The sequence below is a fragment of the Leptodactylus fuscus genome, chromosome 3 (genome assembly GCF_031893055.1).
Source record: "Leptodactylus fuscus isolate aLepFus1 chromosome 3, aLepFus1.hap2, whole genome shotgun sequence".
NCBI lineage: Eukaryota > Metazoa > Chordata > Amphibia > Anura > Leptodactylidae > Leptodactylus > Leptodactylus fuscus.
Window position 1 is genome coordinate 190,223,301 of NC_134267.1, and position 23,149 is coordinate 190,246,449.

Sequence of the window (23,149 nt, forward strand, 5' to 3'; positions counted from 1 at the left end):
GGGCGGAAGCCGCTCGCGATGAGCCGCGGCTTCCGCCCAGCCGCAGCGCCCTCCATGTCGGCTCATTCATTTGAGCCGACAGCGGAGGTGAAAGCCGTGACCGCGATGGTCGCGGCGGGAGCAGTTCACATAGTGTGGACATTGTATGGACGCTGATTTGGCCGCGAAATCCGCTGTCAAAATCGGCGTCCATGTCCCCGTGTGAACTAGCCCTAAGATAAGATTCCCACCTTGGCATATTGTTCTCATAGTGTACTAGACTACAATACACTAGTAAGAAGACATCATTGTCCAGATCTGAACCTTTCTATTCTCCATGCTGACTTCTGTTGTATCCCTGTTATTGCTGGTCATATGAAAAAAAGTAAAAAAAAAAAAAAAAAAATCCCATCAGAAAAGAATGCACTTGCTTTTAGCAGTTGGGTGCTCACCTCTGCTTCACGATATCTGGTATGGGTGATAATATCTGCTCTATAGGGTTCTAGCAGGTTCATAACCTACTCCTTTTATATGGTTCTTTATGTAAACTTTTATCAATGACCTTACAAACGAATAGCAAATCTTCATTGAGCCAAGTACACATGACCTCATAGCCAGCTTTAGTGATGCACCTACATATAATCTTCCCCTAATCCTTCTGAGTAGGTAAGGAAGGATAGAGTCAGGCACACATGTGAGACATTCATCAGAGCCTTGAGGAACCTGGCAGGAGGAAGATCCTACACACAACTCTTTATTTAGCTTACATTGCCCAAGATTGCTTTCATTGCAGTCAAAAACCCTAGTTCCAACTAGGAAAAGACTGGCAAGGTGATCTAGCGGATCTGTGGAGCATATAATAGAGTGTGTGTGTGTGGGAAAGGAGGGGCTATTGTGGAGTATATAATGCGGTGTGGGGGTAGGCTACTGTGGAGCATATAATACTGTGTGGGGGGAGGCTACTGTGCAGCATATAATACTGTGGGAAGGGGGGGGCTACTGTGAAATATAATACTTTGTGGGGGGAGGCTACTGTGGAACATATAACACTGTGTGGGAGGAGGCTACTGTGGAGCATATAATACTGTGTGTGGGGAGGCTACTGTGAAGCATATAATACTGTGGGGGGACTACTGTGAGGCAGATTGTACAGTGAGGAGATTACTGTGTGGGGGATTATACTGTGTGGGGTTCCCCATCACTATTCATATCACACAGTATTTTTTTTTTTTTTTTTATATAGCAGACGTGATATTAGTACACACTGTAATAACATTGTACGGTCACTATAAAACAGCATCTGTGCGATGTAAATAGTGAACATTAATTGTTCCAAATGCAAATGTCTACCTTTCTGTACAAGGTTGTTTGTATTATTGAAAGCTCTGAAAAACTCCATTCCCCCTACGCCCAACAGCAGCACAACTGGGGTATTCCTGTTTTAATTAACAGCTTTACACCCCTATAAGAGGCCGAGAGACCTCCTCCCCCCTGTGTTTTTTTTCCTGTCCTGTGCGACAGGACAGGTGTGGGGGGAGGGGGGGAGAGAGGTGTCTCGGCCTCTGATAGGGGCTGCCTCTCCCCCCGTTCACTTACCTACTCTCTCGCCCAGTTCAGCGTGCTCAAGACCTACCGGTGCCGGAGTTCGTCCGCCACCAGAGCAGTGGCGACGTCCTGGACAGAAAGACGTTCCCTTTCTTTGGAGCAGATATGTGCTGCTGCCTCCTGGAGTTTGCAGCTGACCTTTGCCAGGCACTACAAGTTGGACTGGCGTTCCGTGGACTCTATAGCCTTTGGACAGTCTGTCTTGGCATCGGCTTGCCAGGACCACCCACCCTAAAGGAGAGGTGATACTTGCTAAATTCCCAGTTGTGCTGCTGTTGGGCGTAGGGGGAATGGAATATTATGAAAGATAATCTGTTTTCCCTTAGCCCAAACAGCAGCACAAGGCTCCCTCCCATTTTTTTGTATTGTAAAGCCTGTATTTATGTATTATACTTTGGGACTAACACAGGGGGAGGAGGTCTCTCGGCCTATTATAGGGGTGTAAAGCCGTTAGTTAATTAAAAGTTCCACCTGTCCTAACAGCTCACAGGGTCAGGAATACCCCAGTTGTGCTGCTGTTTGGGCTAAGGGAAAACAGATTATCTTTCATAATCTTCCATTCACAGGACTGTATTTTGCAGATTCGTAACTGTCTGAAATTGTGGATCTCACATGGAAAAAGCACAAGCTAATACAAGAAGACAATAATCAACCAATATATATAAAAAATATCAAATATTTTATTACACATTAAATAACATATTATTAAAAACAATAATGTACAGCAGGGCAGATTGAATTAAAGCCAAAGACATACACAAATAGACACATAGAATAAAGAACGTGGGTTCTTATGCTAGACCATGTAAGATAAATAAAGGTAAGTATAGTAGCAAAAATAACACTAGTATAAATATAGCAGAACTACATTAGTGCCAACCAAAAAATACTGTTGGCAAAAAGCACCCATCCAAAAATATGTCCCTATAAATGTAGACTAGTATTTTGTAATTATAGCATAAATATCTGAGGACATATAGGAGGAGACAGCTACAGTATATAAAGTGTGAGGTAAACTATATAAATATAAATCTCATCAATAGGGAATATAGATTACGTATGTGATCACACTACAATGCAGCCAAAGCTATATACATACAAAATACAAATAGCTCCTATAAGGCAATCAGCCAAATACCTGAAGTCATGTCTCCAAATAAAGGTCAGCTAGCAGCCACGATAGAATACTAACAGATAGGTAGACGGACCACTATCTGTTAGTATTCTATCGTGGCTGCTAGCTGACCTTTATTTGGAGACATGACTTCAGGTATTTGGCTGATTGCCTTATAGGAGCTATTTGTATTTTGTATGTATATAGCTTTGGCTGCATTGTAGTGTGATCACATACGTAATCTATATTCCCTATTGATGAGATTTATATTTATATAGTTTACCTCACACTTTATATACTGTAGCTGTCTCCTCCTATATGTCCTCAGATATTTATGCTATAATTACAAAATACTAGTCTACATTTATAGGGACATATTTTTGGATGGGTGCTTTTTGCCAACAGTATTTTTTGGTTGGCACTAATGTAGTTCTGCTATATTTATACTAGTGTTATTTTTGCTACTATACTTACCTTTATTTATCTTACATGGTCTAGCATAAGAACCCACGTTCTTTATTCTATGTGTCTATTTGTGTATGTCTTTGGCTTTAATTCAATCTGCCCTGCTGTACATTATTGTTTTTAATAATATGTTATTTAATGTGTAATAAAATATTTGATATTTTTTATATATATTGGTTGATTATTGTCTTCTTGTATTAGCTTGTGCTTTTTCCATGTGATATTGTGAAGTCTTTTCGGGCTATTTTTTGCAAGAATGTTATGTGAGGTCCCTGTGTATATAATGGTGAAATTGTGGATCTGCCATACCTCCCAACTTTTGAAGAACCGAAAGAGGGACAAAATGTGCGGCGTGCTCTGCGTGCCGCTGCAAATCTAGCCCCGCCCACATTTGTGTTGACTCCGCCCATTCTCATTAATTTTTCATGTGCCCGCACACAGTATAATCCTCCTACAGTCACCCGTAAATTATACGTTCCCCCTCTATCTCTCTCCCAGTTTCATATACACCCTTCATCTGCCCCCAGTTTCATGTCCCCCATCTCTGACCCCAGATTCATGTCTCCACATCTCTGCCCTCATATTCATGTCCTCTCCATCTCTGCCCCCAGATTCATGTCCTCTCCACCTCAGTGTACACATTACTTTCTCCTCATTCCACCGCTGCTCTCTGCGCGCCTCTCTCTCTCACTCGCACACAGTCCTCTGGACGCAGATCTGAGTTGAAATCGGGACATACCTCCAACTGGGACCGCGGGATACATCACCGGAATCGTGAATGTGCTGCGGAAATCGGGAAGGTTGGAAGGTATGGATCCGCACAATATTAAGGTTAACTTGCTGTGTTGGCACTTTTCTGTAATTTAGTAAGTTTTGGTTTGCAGTTTGCATACTCTGTCTCTAAAAGGTTCACCATCACTGATCTAGGGATTCATTCCACATTTAGGGTTGTGATGTAATTTTTTTTTTCCCTTATGAGGCAATTGGCAGTGGCTCATGGGGTTTATTTTTCTTTTTTTTTGCCTTCCTCTGGATCAACATAGTAGGTTTACATGGACAAGCTGTAAGATTAAAAGGGGTTTTCTCCTTCTCCCTCTATCAGCAGCTTTGCCTGCTGTCTCTTCTTCTCACTTCCTGTATTCCTACAAGCTGAGCAGAGTAGCTTTGCCGGTTTGATGAACAGTAGACTATGAAGTATCACAATATAGAATTTGCCTTTACAATGAGATATTATGATTATTAGAAATCTAATATAAATGCAAATGAAGATCAAATAATATGCACAGTAAATGTATATTACACTACAAAGGTTTGTATAGAACATTTACCATGCTTCTAGAGAATGGACTAAGTGTTATCTTTGTGTTTACATAGATAACCAGGGGCACTTTAACCATAGGGCTTGGTGCAAGTGCTGCATTTGCCCTATGGTTTCAGGGGCCCAGTTGGGACAGTCCTGCATATGCTGTCCCGCTGGGCTTCCCCAGTTGCATACAATAATGAAGCAGGGAGCCCTCCGCTCACTACTTCACCATTCAACCTCTCTTCCCCAGGAGTTGCAGGCGCGATTTGATGACATCACTTGTATCGTGCCTGCAGCTCCGTGAATACTCTGGACCGAGACAGCAGGGGAGCGACGAGAGGCAAATGTATTATTTATTTTTTCCTTGGTCTCGTAGGAGAGGGACATTAAACTGTGGGGACAACTGCAGGGGGACTTTAACCCTTTCCCTGCTATTCTGCCAGGGTGGCACTTTAGTTACAGGGGACGTATGTAATATGTCTTTGCTAGTAATGAAGATTTCTCAGGATCTGTTAGGGCTATGAAGATGATCTTGGATTCATTTTAAAGAAGATAATATTTAAAATGATATTAAGATTACCATGATAGCCTTTACAGATCCGGAGCAATTTAATGGCAAAAATGATGTTCAGCATTGAAATCCCAAGGCAGATCTCAATACCTGACAGCTTTTTTTTTTTAACAGCAATTTGTGAGGACGTAGCAGGTGTCACTAAGACCTGTAAATAGTCAAATTTTCAAGCACCTTTCTCCAATCTGTAGTATATGGAGGGGCATAAAGTCCAGATTAAAAGCACAGGTTTTTTTGTTTTTTTTTTTACCCATTTGAAACCTTAATGCTGAGGCCCCAAATTGTGGAAACGCAGCCTTTTTGTTGCAGACTTTTTTTTCTTTGAGCCAAAGTCAAATGGCTACAAAAGGTATGGGAAATATATAGGAAGTTCTTATACATCTCCCTTCAGCTCAATCAAAAAAAATAAAATAAATAACCTGAGAGTTCTGCTGGCAACAGCAGTTTAATATAGTAGGTGAACATAAATTCATAACAGTCATGAAGCCATGTCATTTACTGTAGCCTGTGTGTTAATTGGTTACAAACTATGTGCCAAATTTCATCCAAATCCGTTCAGCCATTTTAGCATGATTTCCAATTTCTATGACATTTTTTTTTTCTCTTGTTATTCCTTTTGCTTCATTTACATTGTATTTGATGTTTATCTGTACATTCACTATTGATCACAACTTCAGAGCCTCCCATACTTAATATAACTGTTGGCAGACCTGTTAGGATAAGTTTACACAGAGGAATCTGGTATAGATTCCACCCAGATTTTGCCTCCCATTGCTTTTAATGGGAAACAGAGATTGCAGCAAGACAAAAAAAAAACAAAAAACAAAAAACAAAATCCTTCTCGATCTTGTCACGGATTACACAACACGACACTCCCTGCAGATCAAGCCCATTTATCTGGGCATAATCAGCAGCAGAAAGCTGCAAATGAATGCCAATCCCATGGGAGAGATTAAAGAGGAATTATTTTTTTTCTGCCATGTGAATCTATCATAAGGGTAATTCCTCTTCAAGGGGAGTCTGATACTTATTTTACCTCTAACAGATTATTTCAGCAGTAGAAAATGTAAGAGTCATACTTGATTATCAAGCAGATTGCACCCGAGAACTCCCACTAAAAGGAATCAGAGGCACAAAATACCAACTGGCATATGGATATGGATTTATATTTAGGCACAGCATTTGAACAGGTGGAAAAGTTTCCTCCATGTGAACAGGAGGTAAAACTCAGAATGGATGTCTATGAGAGCCTTGATCTGAGAGCCTGACCTCCTGTTCTTACAAGAATCACTGTGTGCATCAGAGCAACAGATAGTAGGTCAGAGCTCCAAAGGGGAACACAACAATAAAGCTGTCAGCAAGTTATTCCGTAACATCACACTACATGCAGACTCATTTTCAAGTGAGGACATGCTGGTGAATGGATGACAAATGAGATTCTGCTAATTACAATAAAACTTTGGCAAACCAGAGTTTCCTTTCACATTCTGTTAAATCTACATAAAACAAATGGTAGGTTAAATGTAGTTAAATACTGAATACATGCTTAGTGCATCATCGAATAACTTACTGACCGTCTTATTGTGAGGTTATATGCTCTCTCTGGAGTACTGACCTCCTCTCTGCTTCTCTGTGTATACAGAAAACTCCCTGCTAGATCCTGGAGCAGAGGGCAGCACTGGGAACTGGTAAAGCTGGGGGGGTTCACACTAGCGTCGGTGTCCGATGCTAATGTAGGATTTAGCTGTCCGCTTGAAAAATTGGACACTTAAGGAAACCCACGGACAGTAAAGGACACTACATGATGTCCCATTTAAAATCATGCAAATCGCAAACGGACACAGCTAGTGTCTGATGCGAAAATCTTCTGCGGACATTAGCATCGGACACCGACGCTAGTGTGAATGAGCCTTAAAGAGGACCTTTCACCACTTTTGGGCACATGCAGTGTTATATACTGCCAGAAAGCCGACAGAGCGCTGAATTCAGCGCACTGTCGGCTTTCCCGATCTGTGCCCGGTGTAAAGAGCTTACGGTGCCGGTACCGTAGGGCTTTACAGTCAGAAGGGCGTTTCTGACCATTAGCCAGAGACGTCGTCCTGCCTCGCGACGCCAATCACGCTGTGCTGTGGAGCGGGAAGGAACTCCCCCCTCCCTCTCCTGATAATACTCGTCTATGGACGAGCTGTGTGAGCAGAGGGAGGGGGCGTTCCTCCCCGCTCCACAGCACAGCGCGATAGGCGCCGCGAGGCAGAAGGACGTCTCTGATTGACTGTCAGAAATGCCCTTCTGACCATAGAGCACTACGGTACCGGCACCGTAAGCTCTTTACACCGGGCACAGATCGGGAAAGCCGACAGTGCGCTGAATTCAGCGCACTGTCTGCTTTCTGGCCGTATATAACACTGCATGTGCCCAAAAGTGGTGAAAGGTCCTCTTTAAGTATACTATGTTTTTTTTTTTTTTTTTTTATGTAGATTGTGAGCCCCATATAGGGATCACAATGTACATTTATTTTCCTATCAGTAAGTCTTTGTATGTTCTCCCTGTGTTTGCATGGATTTCCTCCCTTACTACAAACTCCTTGCAGATGTTGTTCCTAGCGGGATTCAAACTGCAGTGCTAACCACTGAGCCACCGTGTTGCCCCTTAAGTATACTATGGTTTGCCATTTTTAATCATGCCATACACCTATTTTAAGAGTCATATAGCTTCAAAACCCATTTAACCTCTTCCTGACAATTCTCTTCCCCTGCCTACCAAGTGTCATAACGTTTTTACCTTTCCGTTTATATGCAGATTTGAGTCTGCAGACCATTCTGATCCCATGCCATAAATTTTCCCTTCCACCACTCAAAAAAGTCAGTGAATGTCAGTAAGAGGTTAAATACAGCTTTTTTTTCTTTAATAAATCAAATTGTTTACAAACTGAATATAGATTTCCCAATACAGTTTTATATTGGATGGATTTTTCTCCGATACAACTGTCTATGCAGGATATGTGTAACAACTAGTTCCCCCCACGGCACACTATTTGGTGAACTCTATAATAATCGGACATACAAATAACATGTAGGCTTCCCATAGCAGTAATTTGGGTAGTCAGCAACACATCTAGAGACAGTAAGGGCCTATACAGTTGTATGTGTGCTGTTTATGCAAACACTAAACTTTTACACGCACACACACGTGAAATGAAGAAATAGCAGCGCTCACAGATACGTGACAGAACGTCAAGTTTATTTACAAGGTTGGTTGTGCAAACCAGAAGAACGGAATAAATAAAAACACAAGCGGCATGGCACAGAGGGACCCGAGCACAGTGCAGAGAGGGCCGAAGAGATGCAGACCAGGTGTGTACTCCACCAAATCCAGACCCGGTGGCCCACATATCCCTAATGGTAAAGCTGTGAAGGAATGTACAATGTAGTAATCCAATATTTACAAGAAGTGTGGAGATCTCATAATCCCCTTGTAAACTGGTACATCCGTCTCCCCGTGCAGCCATAGGCTATAGAGAAAGTGCAGATTCTTGGTTTTATTATCCTTTAAGTGATACAATTCATTTTCCTGTCAAACAGCAGGACAGGGATTCTAAGAATCAATGGCTTCCACAGCAAAAATTACAGTCATCCATTTAAAACTGGACATAAATTGTGTCTTTGGAGCTGTTCACAATTTTCTTGCCATGTTTTTGTATCCATCAAAATAAACAAAACTATATGGAAAGAAAGACCATTAAAGTTTTGGATTCTGTTTGGCTCACTAAAGGAAGTCTGTCACCAGAGCCCAGCCCAGCCGATAGATAGGTTATGGTCATCAGAATTATGTTAGCTTCACGGGGCAACACGGTGGCTTATACATATATAACTAGTCCTGGGTTCGAATCCTGCTATGAACAACATAGGAGTTTGCATGCTCTCCCCATGTTTGTGTGGATTTCCTCTCATTCTACAAAGACATACTGATAAGGGGGGGAAAAAAAAAAAAAAAAAAAAAAAAGTACATTGTGATCTCTATATGCGGCTCAATCTACATATAAAAAAAAAAAAAAAATTCTAGCTTCACAGTAGTGTTGCATCTCCATTATTCTGGTCCATTGGAGGGCTGCTAAAACAGTAGTAAGACCAACGGACCCTATTGACTATAACGGGGACGGTCGGGTGTCTGTCATTTTAAAATTGAAACTGGCAAAGGAAAGTCCTCTGTACAGGACTTTACCTAGCAATTTTCAGGTGGACAATACGACAGTCTTCAACGGAAACTAAACCGTGTTTTCCACTTGTGAATTGTTGCCCCCATTGAGGAGACGAGATTGTCAACATGCAAAAGAGCTCTTTGTACTAACAAGGGTCCTGCTGTCGCTCCAAAGAGGCAAGCGGCAACACCGCTAATTTGTATATTAAACAACTGGTGATATCTTGGAAACAGGCACAGATTCACAAGGGGCAAATGCTGATTCTATTGACCCTAAACCTATCAATCTGTAGGGCTGGGTTGATATAACATCCACCCTACACATCTGCAGATTTTTTAGCAGTCTGATTAGAGTCCAATTTTATATGGCAGACCGGGCGATCGATCCTATGTTACCCAAGAGTCATTAACAAAAAAAACAAAAATCAGCAGCTTCAATGAGAAAGGTGAAATGTCCTAATAATATCCAACCTTTACTCAACCAGTTTCATAACCATATTCTAAGTATCTACACAAATGTGAAATCTCAAAAGTGCACCAAATAAAGAATCCCTGAAGATAGTGGGTTTAATATATATTCTTCCAAGCAGCCATTTACCATTATACTATGGCAGCCAGATCCCCTATTATATTATATGAAGCTTTAGGTCTAGTATACCATGTGCAAGAGTCCCATTTACAGTACAAGAACAGATTTAGGTTCAAAGGATTTTGCTGACCCAGTCCCCAGCAGAGGCCCAAGGCAGATGACAGGAGACATGTGACAGCAGACCCTCCAGAGCAGAGGCTCCTGCTGTCACATGTAACTTGACTGTTCATTTCGCCATTCAACTGGCTGGAGAGGTGGACGGAAACATCCATGGAGGTACCTACCCCTCAAGTCAATGTGAAGAGAATCAATTCTGCTGTAAAATCATGAAAATCATATCAGATATTGATAATCCTAAACACAGCAAAGATTAGGTACATACTGTAGAAGTTACTTTATACAGTATTCCCATTCATCAGTCCTGGCCTATATAAGGAAATTACTTGGGAGTGTCCCCATAGTGTATTTCTGCCATAGTGACATGAGCTTAACCCAACCATTGTCTGAGACTTGTTACTAGTTCATTTCTCCTTGTAGTATAGTGCACAGTATATACTGCACAACCCTAGGAAGGATACAATGAATTTAATTCGCCAATTTATTTTATTTAAATCAGAAATTCAAGTGAGGAAGGGGGAATGGAGGGAGAAGATCGCCGCAGCTGATACCATTTGTTTCTTCTGAGTTGCTTTATAATGGAATTTTTAAATACTGGGCCCTAAAAGCGCTCTTGAAATTAGCTTAAGGCCAGGTCCCCACGTGGCACAAATGCGGAGACAACGTGGGGCGTGTATAGAAATATATGCGCAGCAAACACGTTGCGATTTCCAAAACCATCATGCTGCATAGAACAGTGAAAGTTCGATCTTCAGCTCCACAATGCATATCTTAACTATGGTTGCCCTGTTTCCCTATCTTCATTCTAAAAGGGGTAATTTCTTGTCACAGGAGCCATAACAGATCCATGAAGACTGTGTAGAACAGTGCAGCAACCTATGGTATAATCTAGTCATTAAAAAGTAATGGAGGGACTGGAAAGACCTAGAAGAGAGAGAGGGGTCTTCCAGAATACCCAGAAGTATAATGACAAGTGGTGTTGTACTGCCAACAAACCCAAACCAGAATAATGGTACCATTAAACTTACATATATAGGGGCTGAAAAGATTTCTGAAGTGGATGTGACCTATATGTGAATGTAGGGAGAAAATCCAGGACTTCCCTTAGGAGGGTTGTCCAGGACTAGAAATTAAAGGGGTTATCCAATTTCAGTAAATACATGTTACCAATATTGTGTACTTAATACAATTTCCCAATATATTTTCTGTATCAATTCATCATGGTTTTCTGATCTCTGCTTCCCGTCATTATTTCCAGTGAATAAGGGGGGGGGGGATAAAATAATGATAACCATGTGATATAGTCCATGGTCATGTGATATGCACCAGTGTGTATAACATGACTGTGGACTGATTTTTATCCACTCCAAGTGAGCAGAACGAATGACAGCAAAGATCTAGAAAACGGAGGAATGGATACAAAGTAAATTGGGAAATTGTACAACTTTTTATTATACAAACAACAACATGTATTGCTGAAAGTGGACAACCCCTTTAATGACCCACTTTATGGTGACGGTCCAACAGCTGGGCCCTGTAATGATCACCTGGTCTAGTGCAGAGTACAGAACTGAAGCAGATGGATCCATAGACCATGCAGGGACTGAATGCCAATATTACAGTTTCACTGGAAATCCTAAATTTCATTTCTCACATTAAAAACCCCGAAACAAATATGTTGCTTATCAGAACATATCAGAAAGCGATAAATTACAAATCCTTTAATCCAGAATCACCCACTAGGCTTGCAGGGTTTGTTTTTTTTTAAATAAATAACCTTTTTTTTTTTTTTAACGCAGAATTGAAACTTGCTTGTGGATTATTTGTATTCTGGGCTATTGAACTCCCCAGAGAAGTGAACACAACACTTTGCATCTGTAACCCCTCGTTCAAATCAGCGTTTGGATTCTGTCTGTCGGAGTCGACATGGGTGGGGGCCCAAACGGAATACAAATGCAATTGCAAGCACTGTGCTGTAAAAGCACACGGACCCCATAGACTATTAATGGGGTCAGTGTGCTTGCCGTGCGCTGTCCGCACGAATCATGGGGACAAGAAAGTAGATGATGAACTACTTTCCTGTCCGCAAGATCCTTGCGGAGATCTGGCAGTAAGCATAGGGACCCCATTATAGTCTATGGGGTCCGTGTGCTTTTACAGCACAGCGCTTGCAATTGTATTTGGTATTCCATTTGGGGAAGGTCCTCATGCGGACTCCCCCGGACAGAATCCAAAGGCTGATGTGAACGAGGGACAAGTCAGACAATTTCCAGGACCTGTAGATGTGGGTTAAAAGGAAATATGTCCTAAGTTGCTACTGGACCACCTGATAAAAAGATCCGATGCCCAAGCCTTATGGACACTGGACTTAAGAAATTTAACGCATAGCTAAAGTGCCTTCATGCAGATACTTTAAATGAATTGTCCAGCCAGGAGAATGGAGTTTTTTTTGTTTTTTTTTCAATTGGCTCAGAATAGATTATGAACATAAAAGTCTTTGTACATACAGATCCAGCACTGCCCCAATCCTCTGCTTCCTGTTATCTCTCAACAAACAGGAAGTGATGGCTCAGTCACCGCCTAACCACGTCCGTGACCTGCCTCAGGTAGGGACTGAGTGAGCATTTCCTCCATTTTGAGACCAGAAAGGAGAGGAAAACTGTTTAGTATTTAACCCATTCTGAGCCAGATTAAAAAAAAAAAAAAAGTTCCCTACCTGGACAACCCATTAAATCTATATCAGAACAGAAGACTGACGAAGACATTCACAATCTTCCCATTTATCCTAAAATATAAAAAAAAAATAAAATAAAATGAGAAAAAAGAAAAAAAAAGTTGAATTGGGTCCAATGAACAATACCTCCATCTTTCACTTTCTGCATGATTCTTGAACATAAAACCCTCCCTCGAGTGTGACTTTTAATAAGAACGAAAAAAAAATTTGGTAAAATTCTGGATATATTATAATATATGTTTTCATTCAACAGTCTTCATAGATCTTTACACAGAAGGCGTCCTCAAATTTTGTCGTCATTTTAAAGCGCTTAATATCTCCTTCATTTCACAGCAATGAGAGGCCCCCTACAGGGCTTTGTGCACAATCTCCTGGTCTGCACATTAAATATTTTCTGCATAGAGTCCATATCTCTTCTACGTACAAGCGTGCCCTATTAACAAACCAAACAGGCCAGAGCCATTTGCCACCGCTGCAGACTGTCTTTGGGTGAGAAAGCTCTCAAAAGTCAGACCATAATACTCCTTTGCTTCCTTTGTCCACACTAACTACGTAGGCACCAGACGGAGACCAGGCGACGGCATTAATGGAGGAACTGCAAGGAAGAAGAGGATGATCAGCAACACAACCTATGACATACTGGGAAGACAGAGCATTGCCTCCACTACTCTTACCTATGCTGCTTGCCAAGAATCTTTTCCACTTTCCCAGTCATCACATTCCAGAAATGTAGAGTGCCATCCGCTGACCCGGCTGCCACAAACCTGCCATCAGGGCTGAACGAAAAAAACCTTTTATTAGTACATAGTCCTCCAAAGGGATCCCCTAACATTGTATCCTTATTTCAAGGGGTTGTGCCGTTATAGACACTCATCCAATATCCACAGGACAGGGAATAAGTGTCCAAATGCTGGGGGCCTGAGTACTAGGTGATGCCCCAGTGATCAGCTGGACAGGGGACCAAAAGTTCCCCTAAAGCCTCCTTGTGACTGGAGCACTGATGTGCTTGTATGATCAGCGCTCCATTCACTTCTATTTGGCTGCCAGGACTGTAAATTCCAGACGTGCCTGAGGCCTTATAGAAGTGAATGAAGCGCTGGTCAAGCAAGCATACTGGTGCTCAATTGACAAGAAGGACTTTAATGGGACTTCTGGTTTCCCAACCCTCTTCATCACCAGGGATGGAGAGGATAGGAGAAAAAAAAATATATAATTGGACAATCCCTTTGTCTGTATGGGCGGTTAATTTACATTGCCCATGTAGTTTCTATTCTTCATACAGGCAAGGCAGAGGTTTTTCAATATGACATTTATGGTATACCGTATAAATATTCCATAATTGGCCACCTTCAAGATCTGTATCCATCTCCAAAATGGAGGTGAATGGATGGAGGGGATGTAAGAAATGGCTTGGTTTGACTTTCCATGACTCACAGAAGTTAATGGTGAGAGCTGCATACATAATTATCATTCCATTAATTCACTGTGAGTGTGGTCATTACTTCACAAAGCAGGATGGGGGAGGGGGAAAGAGGGAGGAGGTCAGAGGACCCTATTCTGGGAACAGATGTGGTTCCAACATCTAGCAGGCATTTATAGTATATTCTGTGTACAGGACATAAATAACCAAGACTGTATACATATATATTTAGCTGTGGGAAAGCTCCCCAAATCCGAGTGGGACTTAACCCATAGACCAGATGAAGTATCCTTATAGATGTTGTAATGAAAGATGCCCATCATTTAGGGAAGTCATGGAAAAATAAAACAGTTCTTCCAATTCTTCCAACCTTTTTTGAGATGCTTACCTAAAAATGACTCGAGTCCAATCTGATCCACACTTAAATCCCTGAGCACTAAAAGGCAAAAATGTCATTTTAAATTAAGTGTATTTTATGTTAGAATTACAAAAAAAAATATAAATTGCGTCACAGAAGCATTCCAATACGTGGAAGGGGTAATCTGGTTTTATTTACTGTACCCTCTGCATACAAGGAAGGTGACCTCTTGTTGATCATGAGACTGGTCGTCCTGTCCCCCCATTTAAATGGGGTGACAGGTAAAACATTCGCTGCAGCTCCACTCATTCCCCATACTACTGGCAGAAATAGAGGAAAGCTGTACTCGCCAACTCCGGCAGAGCCATAGGTAGTGAATGGAGCAGCAGCGCACATTGAGGGTGGATAGGAGGATACATGAAATAACCTGAATACCCTTGATAAGCAAACAATAGATCTTCTCCAACTCACCTAAACGTCTGTCGCACTGCATTGGCACGTAAATCTATGATCTTGATCATGTCGTCTCGGGAGCAACTGAGCAGCTCCGTCCTCTCAGGGTTCAGATCTAAAGCAGTGATTCTACCTTGTAACTCCAGCTCGCGTACTATACACTCCGTTCTAAAATGTCAGAAAGAAGGGTCAATATAAATCTATTTTAACCCCTTCTTGCCAAACTTTTTTTTTTTTTATTTTTTTTTTTTATTTTCACACCCTTCCAAAACTTTTTTTTATTCTTCTCTACACAGAACCATATAAGGACTTAATTTTTGTGGGACAAATTGTACTTTTACTATTGCAATAGATGTACTGGAAAGCTGGAAAACAATTAAGGGTGTGGAATTAAAGAACTGCATTTGTGCCACTTTATAACAGGCTTTGTTTCTACAGTGTCAATGTGCACCCAAAAAGACATGTTCCCTATAATCTGCAACTTTACAGAGACACCAAAATTATAGCATTTGACACCTAAAAAAAGTTTTTGGAGTTGCCATTTTCTGATACCCAGCACTGGAAATGGTCTGGGTAGAGACAGGGGTGCGCAATGAAGATGTCACCTTTGTCTGGATGGTAGACAAGGAAACTGTGGGAACTGCTGAGGTATGTTAGTAGAGCAAACTATTCTCTCTATTGGAGATCTGGGTGATTGATCACTGTAAGGCTGAGTTCACATGGAGTTTTTTTGGTCAGGAATCAGAAATTCCTGACCAAAAAAACTCTGTGTGAACTCAGCCCAAGTGGGTGCCTTCAAGTAAAAACTGATTCCTGCAGCTAACAGAACCGCCTAGACGGCGAGCCAGTCATAGAAGCAACCATCCTACTTATTGCAGTCCAATGATGAGCCCCCTCTCAAAACCTGTTAACTGGGCAAAATATCTAGCAGTCAATGATCTCTCACCAAGAGGTTCACTATCCAAAAGTAACCTCTGAGACCCTTTTTATAGAGCAGCAGGGGAAAGCACTTCTATGTTCTCTTATGGCAAGACCACATTTATAATCATTTACATACCGGCATTCAGAATTTTACAGCAATCCAACATTTGTCTGGATGCAATATTTTTATTAATGAGTTTCTATACATAATTTATGATGAGGAATTTGATATTCTTAAGCATTCCAAAGCAGAGCACCACAGCCCCATCATCTTGGTATCCCTCATACCTTATATCCCAAAAACGTATCTTTTTGTCAAAGTGCCCACTCATCACACATTGTTCTGTACACACTATGTCATTGCAGCTGGAGCCCGCAAATACAGTCTTGATACCTGGAGGCACAGAAATAAAATATAAAGTCAGGGGGTAGGTTTAACGAAGCAGCTCATTAAATATGGGTGTGAAAATATCAGGAAATACTTACACACTTTGTTACGCAGATCCCAGAGTTTCAGTGTACGGTCATGGCTTCCTGACACAATTCGAGCATTGTCTAGTAAGAATTTAGCAGACAAAACCTTCCCACTGTGTCCAGTCAGTGTATGCTGGGTGTAGAGAGATAAGAAAACGGCAATTTTAGTTATTGAGGCTTTACTATTGGTTAACATATGGCTTTGGTACAGCTAGTGGCACAGTGTAAAAGGTACCCAAAGCATGTTCATGTGGATGCTCAGAAGATATCTACATAGATGGGGTCACTTGTTCGATAGTTTAGTAACTGTGATCTTTATTCACAAATCACATTCATAGTCTTACCCGAAGGCGGTAGTCATCGACAGTCCAGATCCTACTGGCAAAATCATTGGATGCCGCCAAAAGGTAAGAACCCTAGAAGACAAGAAATATAGGAATAACACAACTTCATTCTCATTACATGTCAACCTGTAAGTCCAGAGAACTTGTATAAGGATCAAAGCATACACCTAAAAATAGTCTAAGTGTCCCGTAAATCCACAAACAAGAGGAAAGCAACCAGAAGAGCATGGCCATACTGTCCATGAGGTGTGGACTTCAAAGCTCTATAGCAGAGGTTCCCAAACTTTTTTTTTTTTCTCATAGACCACTTTCAAAATTTTACTGGTTTTGGTGGACCCCCTGCTGCTACATTTCTACCATATTCCCAAAACTCATCAAAATATGTGAAGACCCCTGGAGGTCCGCCTGGACCACTTTGAGAATCACTGCTCTATAGGGAAGGATAACAGAAGAGGACGGAGCTGTGTGTCATGCGTTTGTAGTCTGGGTTTTATTTGAACACTTTAAAAGGAGCTTTCACCTGTTCTGCCAGATCTGATTTAGTAGACCTGTTTTCTCCAGGAAATAATTCTAGAATTATTTTCATAGAATTCTGTGTTGTGCAGTTTCCTTTGTTATGCCTTAACCCAGAATTATTTCATAAGGAATCAAAGTATTTACAGAAACAGACAGGAGAGTTGACCTTTCCTCTCTAAGGACACAGCAAAGATTCAGTTTTTAGCTCCATTTCCTCCAACAGCAGCAACTTTCTTATTAAGTTGGTATACCTGTACAAGATCTGGTTTTGTAGGGCAAGTTGTACTTTTGAGCACTATATGAGCTTCCATAATGGAATGGGTAACTAAATTATTTGTTTCTTGAATGGAAAGGGTCAGAATTTTACCATTGCTTTAGGGCGTTTGTTTCAATGGGATACACAGTGGTAAAAATTACGTATTAACCTTATTCTACAGATCAGTACAATTAGACTTCTAACAAATGTATATAGTTTTCAAAGTCAAAACTTGCTGCACAGCAGCATTTTCTGATATCCAAACTAGTACCAGGTAGTGTCTTGTAGAGCAAGCTGTACTTCTGACCAGTACTTTGTACCATTTTGGGGTGGATGTGACGTTCTAATGTTTAACTCGTGAATAAAAACCGGATCCAGCACAACCAGCAATAAGAATATGCAAAAGTCTTCTTTATTCAAGGCATAACTTTAAAAGCACTGAACATACACCAAAATCAATTGTCTGAGTGTCGGACGCTCAGACAATTGATTTTGGTGTATGTTCAGTGCTTTTAAAGTTATGCCTTGAATAAAGAAGACTTTTGCATATTCTTATTGCTGGTTGTGCTGGATCCGGTTTTTATTCACGAGTTAAACATCTTCTAAACGTCCCAAGCCGGGGGGAGAAGAGATCCGGGCACAGCCGAGGAGTTTATATGTGTGGAGAGCCTTACTGACATTATGTATCACCTGGAATTGGCTGAGTATTTTTCCCCTTTCCTTTTTGTATTGGTGACTTTCTAATAGCTTTTAAAGGAAAGGGAAGAAAAAAAAAAAAAAAAAAAATTCTACACAGCGAGTTCCAATTTATCTGACAATGACAAAATTACCTTCTGGTCTTTGGCAAGCTGGCTATGAGCAACATAGGCCCTTTAAGCCTCTACAGTGGCATATGTTGGAAGCATTGGTCAGGAAAGCTATGCCTTTGAGGGACACTGGTGTGAATGCACCCTTAGCCAAACACACAAAGGAAAGAAAAAAAAAAAAAATCTAGTGTACTTACAGCACTATCAAACTCTATGCTTGTAATGCCAGCATTGCTTCCAGTCAGTGATCCTTTTGCCTCGCACTTATCTGTAGGTACAAGAAACCGCTGTGTAACAATTATAAACAACAAGTATATATCACAGCAACCCTGGATAATATATACTCCTTGTCGTCTCAGCTTGAAAACTTTAGATCATACACTGTGTGTACATGGTCAGTCCCCCTACACCACTCTCCATACAGAAGGTTTATGTAGGATAACATTATCTACCATGAGTCCTATGTCTTCTGGACACAAGGTACAGGTTACCCAAAAAAATGTCAGCAACTCCTGGGAACACACACAGCACATCTAGAACCTGGTGTATAAGAAGGGGCTGCTGGGAGAGTATAGAGCGCAGGGGGACCGCAATGTAATCAGACCTTTTACAGTTCATCACAGACAACAGGGTGAGTTCGCAACATAGAAAAACACTTATGTTCCTCCACTTTTTGTAACGAGTGACATTTATCATCTGGCTACAGACAAGGTGACTGTTGGGACCATACCACTGGGAGGATTGGTGGTCAAAAACGTGCCCTACTGCTCCATCCAAAGTCTATGGGCCCACAGATAAAGTGAAATCCAGAGCTCTGCAGTCCCACACACACACACACACACACACACACACACATTAAATGTAGTAACAGGAGGAGTGATCGACCATCGCTCTACTAATATTCCTGTTCACTGCAACTGTGCAAGAAAAATGAATCAGGGCCCTCAGGGAACACCTATTCTAGGGACTAGCGAGAGTCAGAGTGGTGTGGCCTGCAGAAATCATTACCTCGTCTGCGCATAGATGATAAGTATCAATTATGAAAATACCCTTTAAACCAATTCCTACCCCGACGCCCCCCACCCCTTTAATAAAGGTGCGTATAAACACTTGAAAATGTGATCCACATTCTGTAACCCCATTTACAATCCTCTTACCTCCAATCACTTCCCACAGCTTCACCCGCCGGTCCATCCCACCTGTCGCCAGTAGTCGGGAGCCTGGGCTGAACCGCACTGCGTTGACCTCTCCATCATGAGCATCCTTAGAAAAGGAAACACAAACATGATGAAAATAATGAACCGATGGCTGGCTGTAACTATCCCAGCAATAGATTTACCGGTATGTAACACACGAAGAAAAAGTCAAGACATTATGCAAGGATTGAGTAAAGAAACACACGAGGTCTCAGCTTGAAAACTTGAGATCATGCAGCATAAAAGATTGCCTCCACCACCGTCTCCTTATCATGTACTATGTAGGATTGCTTCAGAGAACACTTATCCTCTTACCTGGTGAAGATAAGCAGCATAAAGACAAACCAATAATGTCAGCAGCCTCTAAAACCAAACTACACTTATCTCAAGTGTGACTGGATACAAGAGCGGCGGCTGGGAGCTTAGTGGGTTGTAGGAGAAATCCAGAGCCTTCAGACCTTTTACTATTCATCACTGACCTCGGTACCACTGCAGCCTATACTAGGGCAGGGCATTACCCGTATAACACTGGGCATCATAGGAAACACAAAAGCAACAGGAAGATACTTACAAATGAGTGAAGCGCTGCAACTGGAACTCTAACCTCCCTGTTCCCTCCTGCCTGAGCATCTGGGCTGTCCTGTGAGGCTGGGAAAGAAGATATAGAGCGCCTCCTGGAAGGAAACACTGAGAAATTAACATGTATTAAGAGCACACCTTTCTTCTCCATACAATGAATACAAAGACCTAACCCTATGCAAAGTAACACAATAGCCAGCCATGCCCACCACTGAAAACAATGAGCGCAGACGGGTAAACTGCCCAAAACAACAAAAAGGACAAAAGCAGTCATCCTCTTATACAACTAAACACTTTGTCCAATACCTAGGAAACCGAGAACTTGCCACATTCATTAAAATACATTATTGGATCTAGTCCTGGACTAGACAGCCAGCTTTTACATGTACTGATCAGTAACAAACTCCAAAGATAAAGAGGTTTTCCATTGAAAACATATACCCCAGTCACAGGACATAGCATAAGCATCTAATCTCTAACTAATAGAGACCACCACCCTCTCCAAGACCACTGTGTGAATGAAACAGTAGTACACATGCACGACCACAGCTCCATCACTTGTATCAGGAGGAGTGTGGTACTCTGCCATCTCAGTCAATCCCATAGAAGTGAATGGACTGGTGGCAGTGCACGTATATTACTGCTCCGATCATACAGGGATCCTTATTCTTATAAGTCTTTCAGATTAAGTCATCACATACTAACCCCCTGTCCTGTGAGTAGGAAAAGACACTGAAGTATCTGGTAAAGTTCAGAACCAGGTTCAGGTGGAGTCTGCATAAGTTACATAACACCCAAGTCTAGCAAGTAAGAAATTAGTAAAGAAATGCACTTCTAATCCAGTTAGGGCGCTGTCAGGCTGGTCTTCTGCAGTTTACTTTAGGGTATACTTTGTGTGTCTTTCTCTGTACAGTGTCAGCCATTGGTGGTATACACAAACCGTATAGGTTACCCATAGGCTTCCATGTACAAAACCATTTATACTGCATTTTATACTGTCCCACCCGCGATACAGTTTTATCACTACTTAGGAATCTTCAACTTTCTAATATATTTAGCTTTTAAAGTCTTCACCATTTTCAGGATCAGTTTGATGTAAATTAATAGAAAGATTCTGGTTTCTATCCAGAGATTGAAAACTAGTAGACATTTAGGCTACATTCACATCTGTGAGAAATAGGCCTCCCGCCGATTTGGCCATTAAAACAATGGGCCCCATGAATGGAACCAGAAGGATTCCATTACCATTTTAGGCACCATTTGTAGGTCACACAATAGATTCAGCACATGAATAGTTTGCTACAATTGTTTTCTGCTAACCTGTATGCCTGTATACAAGGCAGATACATGGAACTGATACAGAAGACCTTTCCTATACTGGAGTCAATCATCACAAACTCTGTAGCTGGTCTTACAGATGATCCATTGTTTGTGGACTCCACAGCCATGCCACCACAAGAGACAATGATAGACATGAGTAAGATTGTACAATTTTTTGCCCATAGGCATCTGCATTCGTATGGCATGACTGGCTGAACTTTATTAAGTTTATTAGTCAGTTGTCCCATAGAATACTGATCGGACACACTGTGGCTGCTCAGTATCTTATCTTATGTATGTGGTCAACCTTAAAGGGATTCCATCATTAAAAGTCAATTTTTTTTTGTCCCCAACATGTAGGAATAGAGTTAAGACTATTCTTCTCCTACCTTTAGATGTCTTCTCCGTGCCACCATTCGATATATAATCCAGTTTTCACCGGTATGCAAATGAGTTCTCTTGCAGCACTGGGGGCGTCCCCAATGTTGCAAGAGAACTCTCCAGCGGCACCACCATCTTCTTCAGGAATGGGCTCTTCATGCATCTTCTTCCGGTGGTGACTTTAAACTTCTAGGCCTCGGGCAAAGCCTGCCGGCCACAAGCAAATGGCCGCTTGCACAGTATTGTAAGCAGCCATTTTCTTGTGGCCGGCAGGAATGCACAGTCGGCTTTGCCTTAGGCCTAGAAGTTTGAATCCACCACTGGAAGACGACGCCGGGAGAGGCCGTTCCTGAAGAAGATGGAGGCGGCACTGGAGAGTTCTCTCGCAGCATTGGGGACGTCCCCAGTGCTCCGAGAGAACTCATTTGCATACTGACGAAAACCAGATTATATACCAAATGGCGGCACGGAGAAGACATCTAAAGGTAGGAGAAGAATAGCCTTTCTTAAGGCTATTCCTACAGGTTAGGGACCAAAAAAATAATGACTTGATAGGATCCCTTTAACAAGTATAGCATTTGGTCTGGACAGTTTGCTGCCATTAACAGAGACTATACTTCCTCACATCCAGTGACTGAAATCAGAAGATTTAAGAATGTTGAGGAATTGGGAGTCCTGAGAATACATTAGAAAGACAGTGCTTTTCATCACATTTTGACAAGGTGTTCTTTACGAAAGTCCCAGATAAGTTCATGAAGAAAAGATTGTACATTTGGTAGTTTAGAATTGATCCTGCCTTGCAGAATATAAAGGGTAATAATGCAGAGAGTGAGAGGAGAGGGAAAGATCACCTGGAAGAGTCAGAATGATGGCCCAAGAGGGGAGACTCAGACAAGCTGTAGGGACAGTTCATAGGTCGCCGAGGCACAGGAATAGCAAGGAGAAGGAGGCAAGAGACAAAGACGGAGGTAAGAGACAGAACACAGAAAATAAATGCTTTCAGCATTAGAACAATAGACAGAAAAGTTTCCCCATCCTACTGGCAGCTCACCTAGGAAAGCACAGAAGTAAGGCAAGGAGACCCAAGTAACTACAGCATGACATATAAAATGGTTTTAATTAATACAGGCCATGAGTGAGATCCACTTAAACTAAGTAGCACTTGTATTTCCCAATGAAAAAGAGAATTGGTCACAGCATTCAGGACTTCTGTCAGGTATATGACGGCCTTGTGCATCGAGCAAAGTCTCTGATGTGTCAGTATATACTTGCCATATTAAAGGGGGGGGGTCAACTATGTTCTGAAGGGCCTATGTTCTGAATGGGGAGAAAGCCACGGCCAGACCAGGACAGCAATTTACTTACCACAGAACAAAAGGATTTAGGTCCAACTACCCAATCCTTATCTCACCCAAAGCCTGGGGAAGATTGGAAAAACCCACATACAATAG

At 41.7% G+C, this 23,149-nt stretch overlaps 1 protein-coding gene and 2 non-coding genes across 5 annotated transcripts in view; all 3 read right to left on the reverse strand.

Moving 5' to 3' along the window:
* Window positions 1–8,287: 8,287 nt before the first annotated feature.
* ATG16L1 (autophagy related 16 like 1) overlaps window positions 8,288–23,149 on the reverse strand; it is a 31,337-nt gene continuing 16,475 nt past the window's right edge. For 2 of the 3 annotated variants that reach the window (XM_075268926.1, XM_075268924.1), the window contains 10 exons: window positions 19,990–20,092; window positions 19,380–19,485; window positions 18,420–18,490; window positions 16,645–16,716; window positions 16,313–16,433; window positions 16,115–16,220; window positions 14,924–15,073; window positions 14,483–14,530; window positions 13,349–13,450; window positions 8,288–13,269 (listed from right to left, as the gene is read on the reverse strand). In XM_075268926.1, coding sequence (XP_075125027.1) covers window positions 13,176–13,269; window positions 13,349–13,450; window positions 14,483–14,530; window positions 14,924–15,073; window positions 16,115–16,220; window positions 16,313–16,433; window positions 16,645–16,716; window positions 18,420–18,490; window positions 19,380–19,485; window positions 19,990–20,092 — 973 coding nt within the window. In that variant the 3' untranslated portion in view covers window positions 8,288–13,175. Of the gene's footprint in view, window positions 13,270–13,348; window positions 13,451–14,482; window positions 14,531–14,923; window positions 15,074–16,114; window positions 16,221–16,312; window positions 16,434–16,644; window positions 16,717–18,419; window positions 18,491–19,379; window positions 19,486–19,989; window positions 20,093–22,549; window positions 22,595–23,149 lie in introns of all 3 variants that reach the window. The other variant, XM_075268923.1, reaches the window with a different exon arrangement.
* Window positions 18,574–18,848, reverse strand: LOC142198708 (small Cajal body-specific RNA 6). Its single transcript, XR_012715381.1, has one exon.
* Window positions 19,626–19,898, reverse strand: LOC142198707 (small Cajal body-specific RNA 6). The gene has a single exon (XR_012715380.1).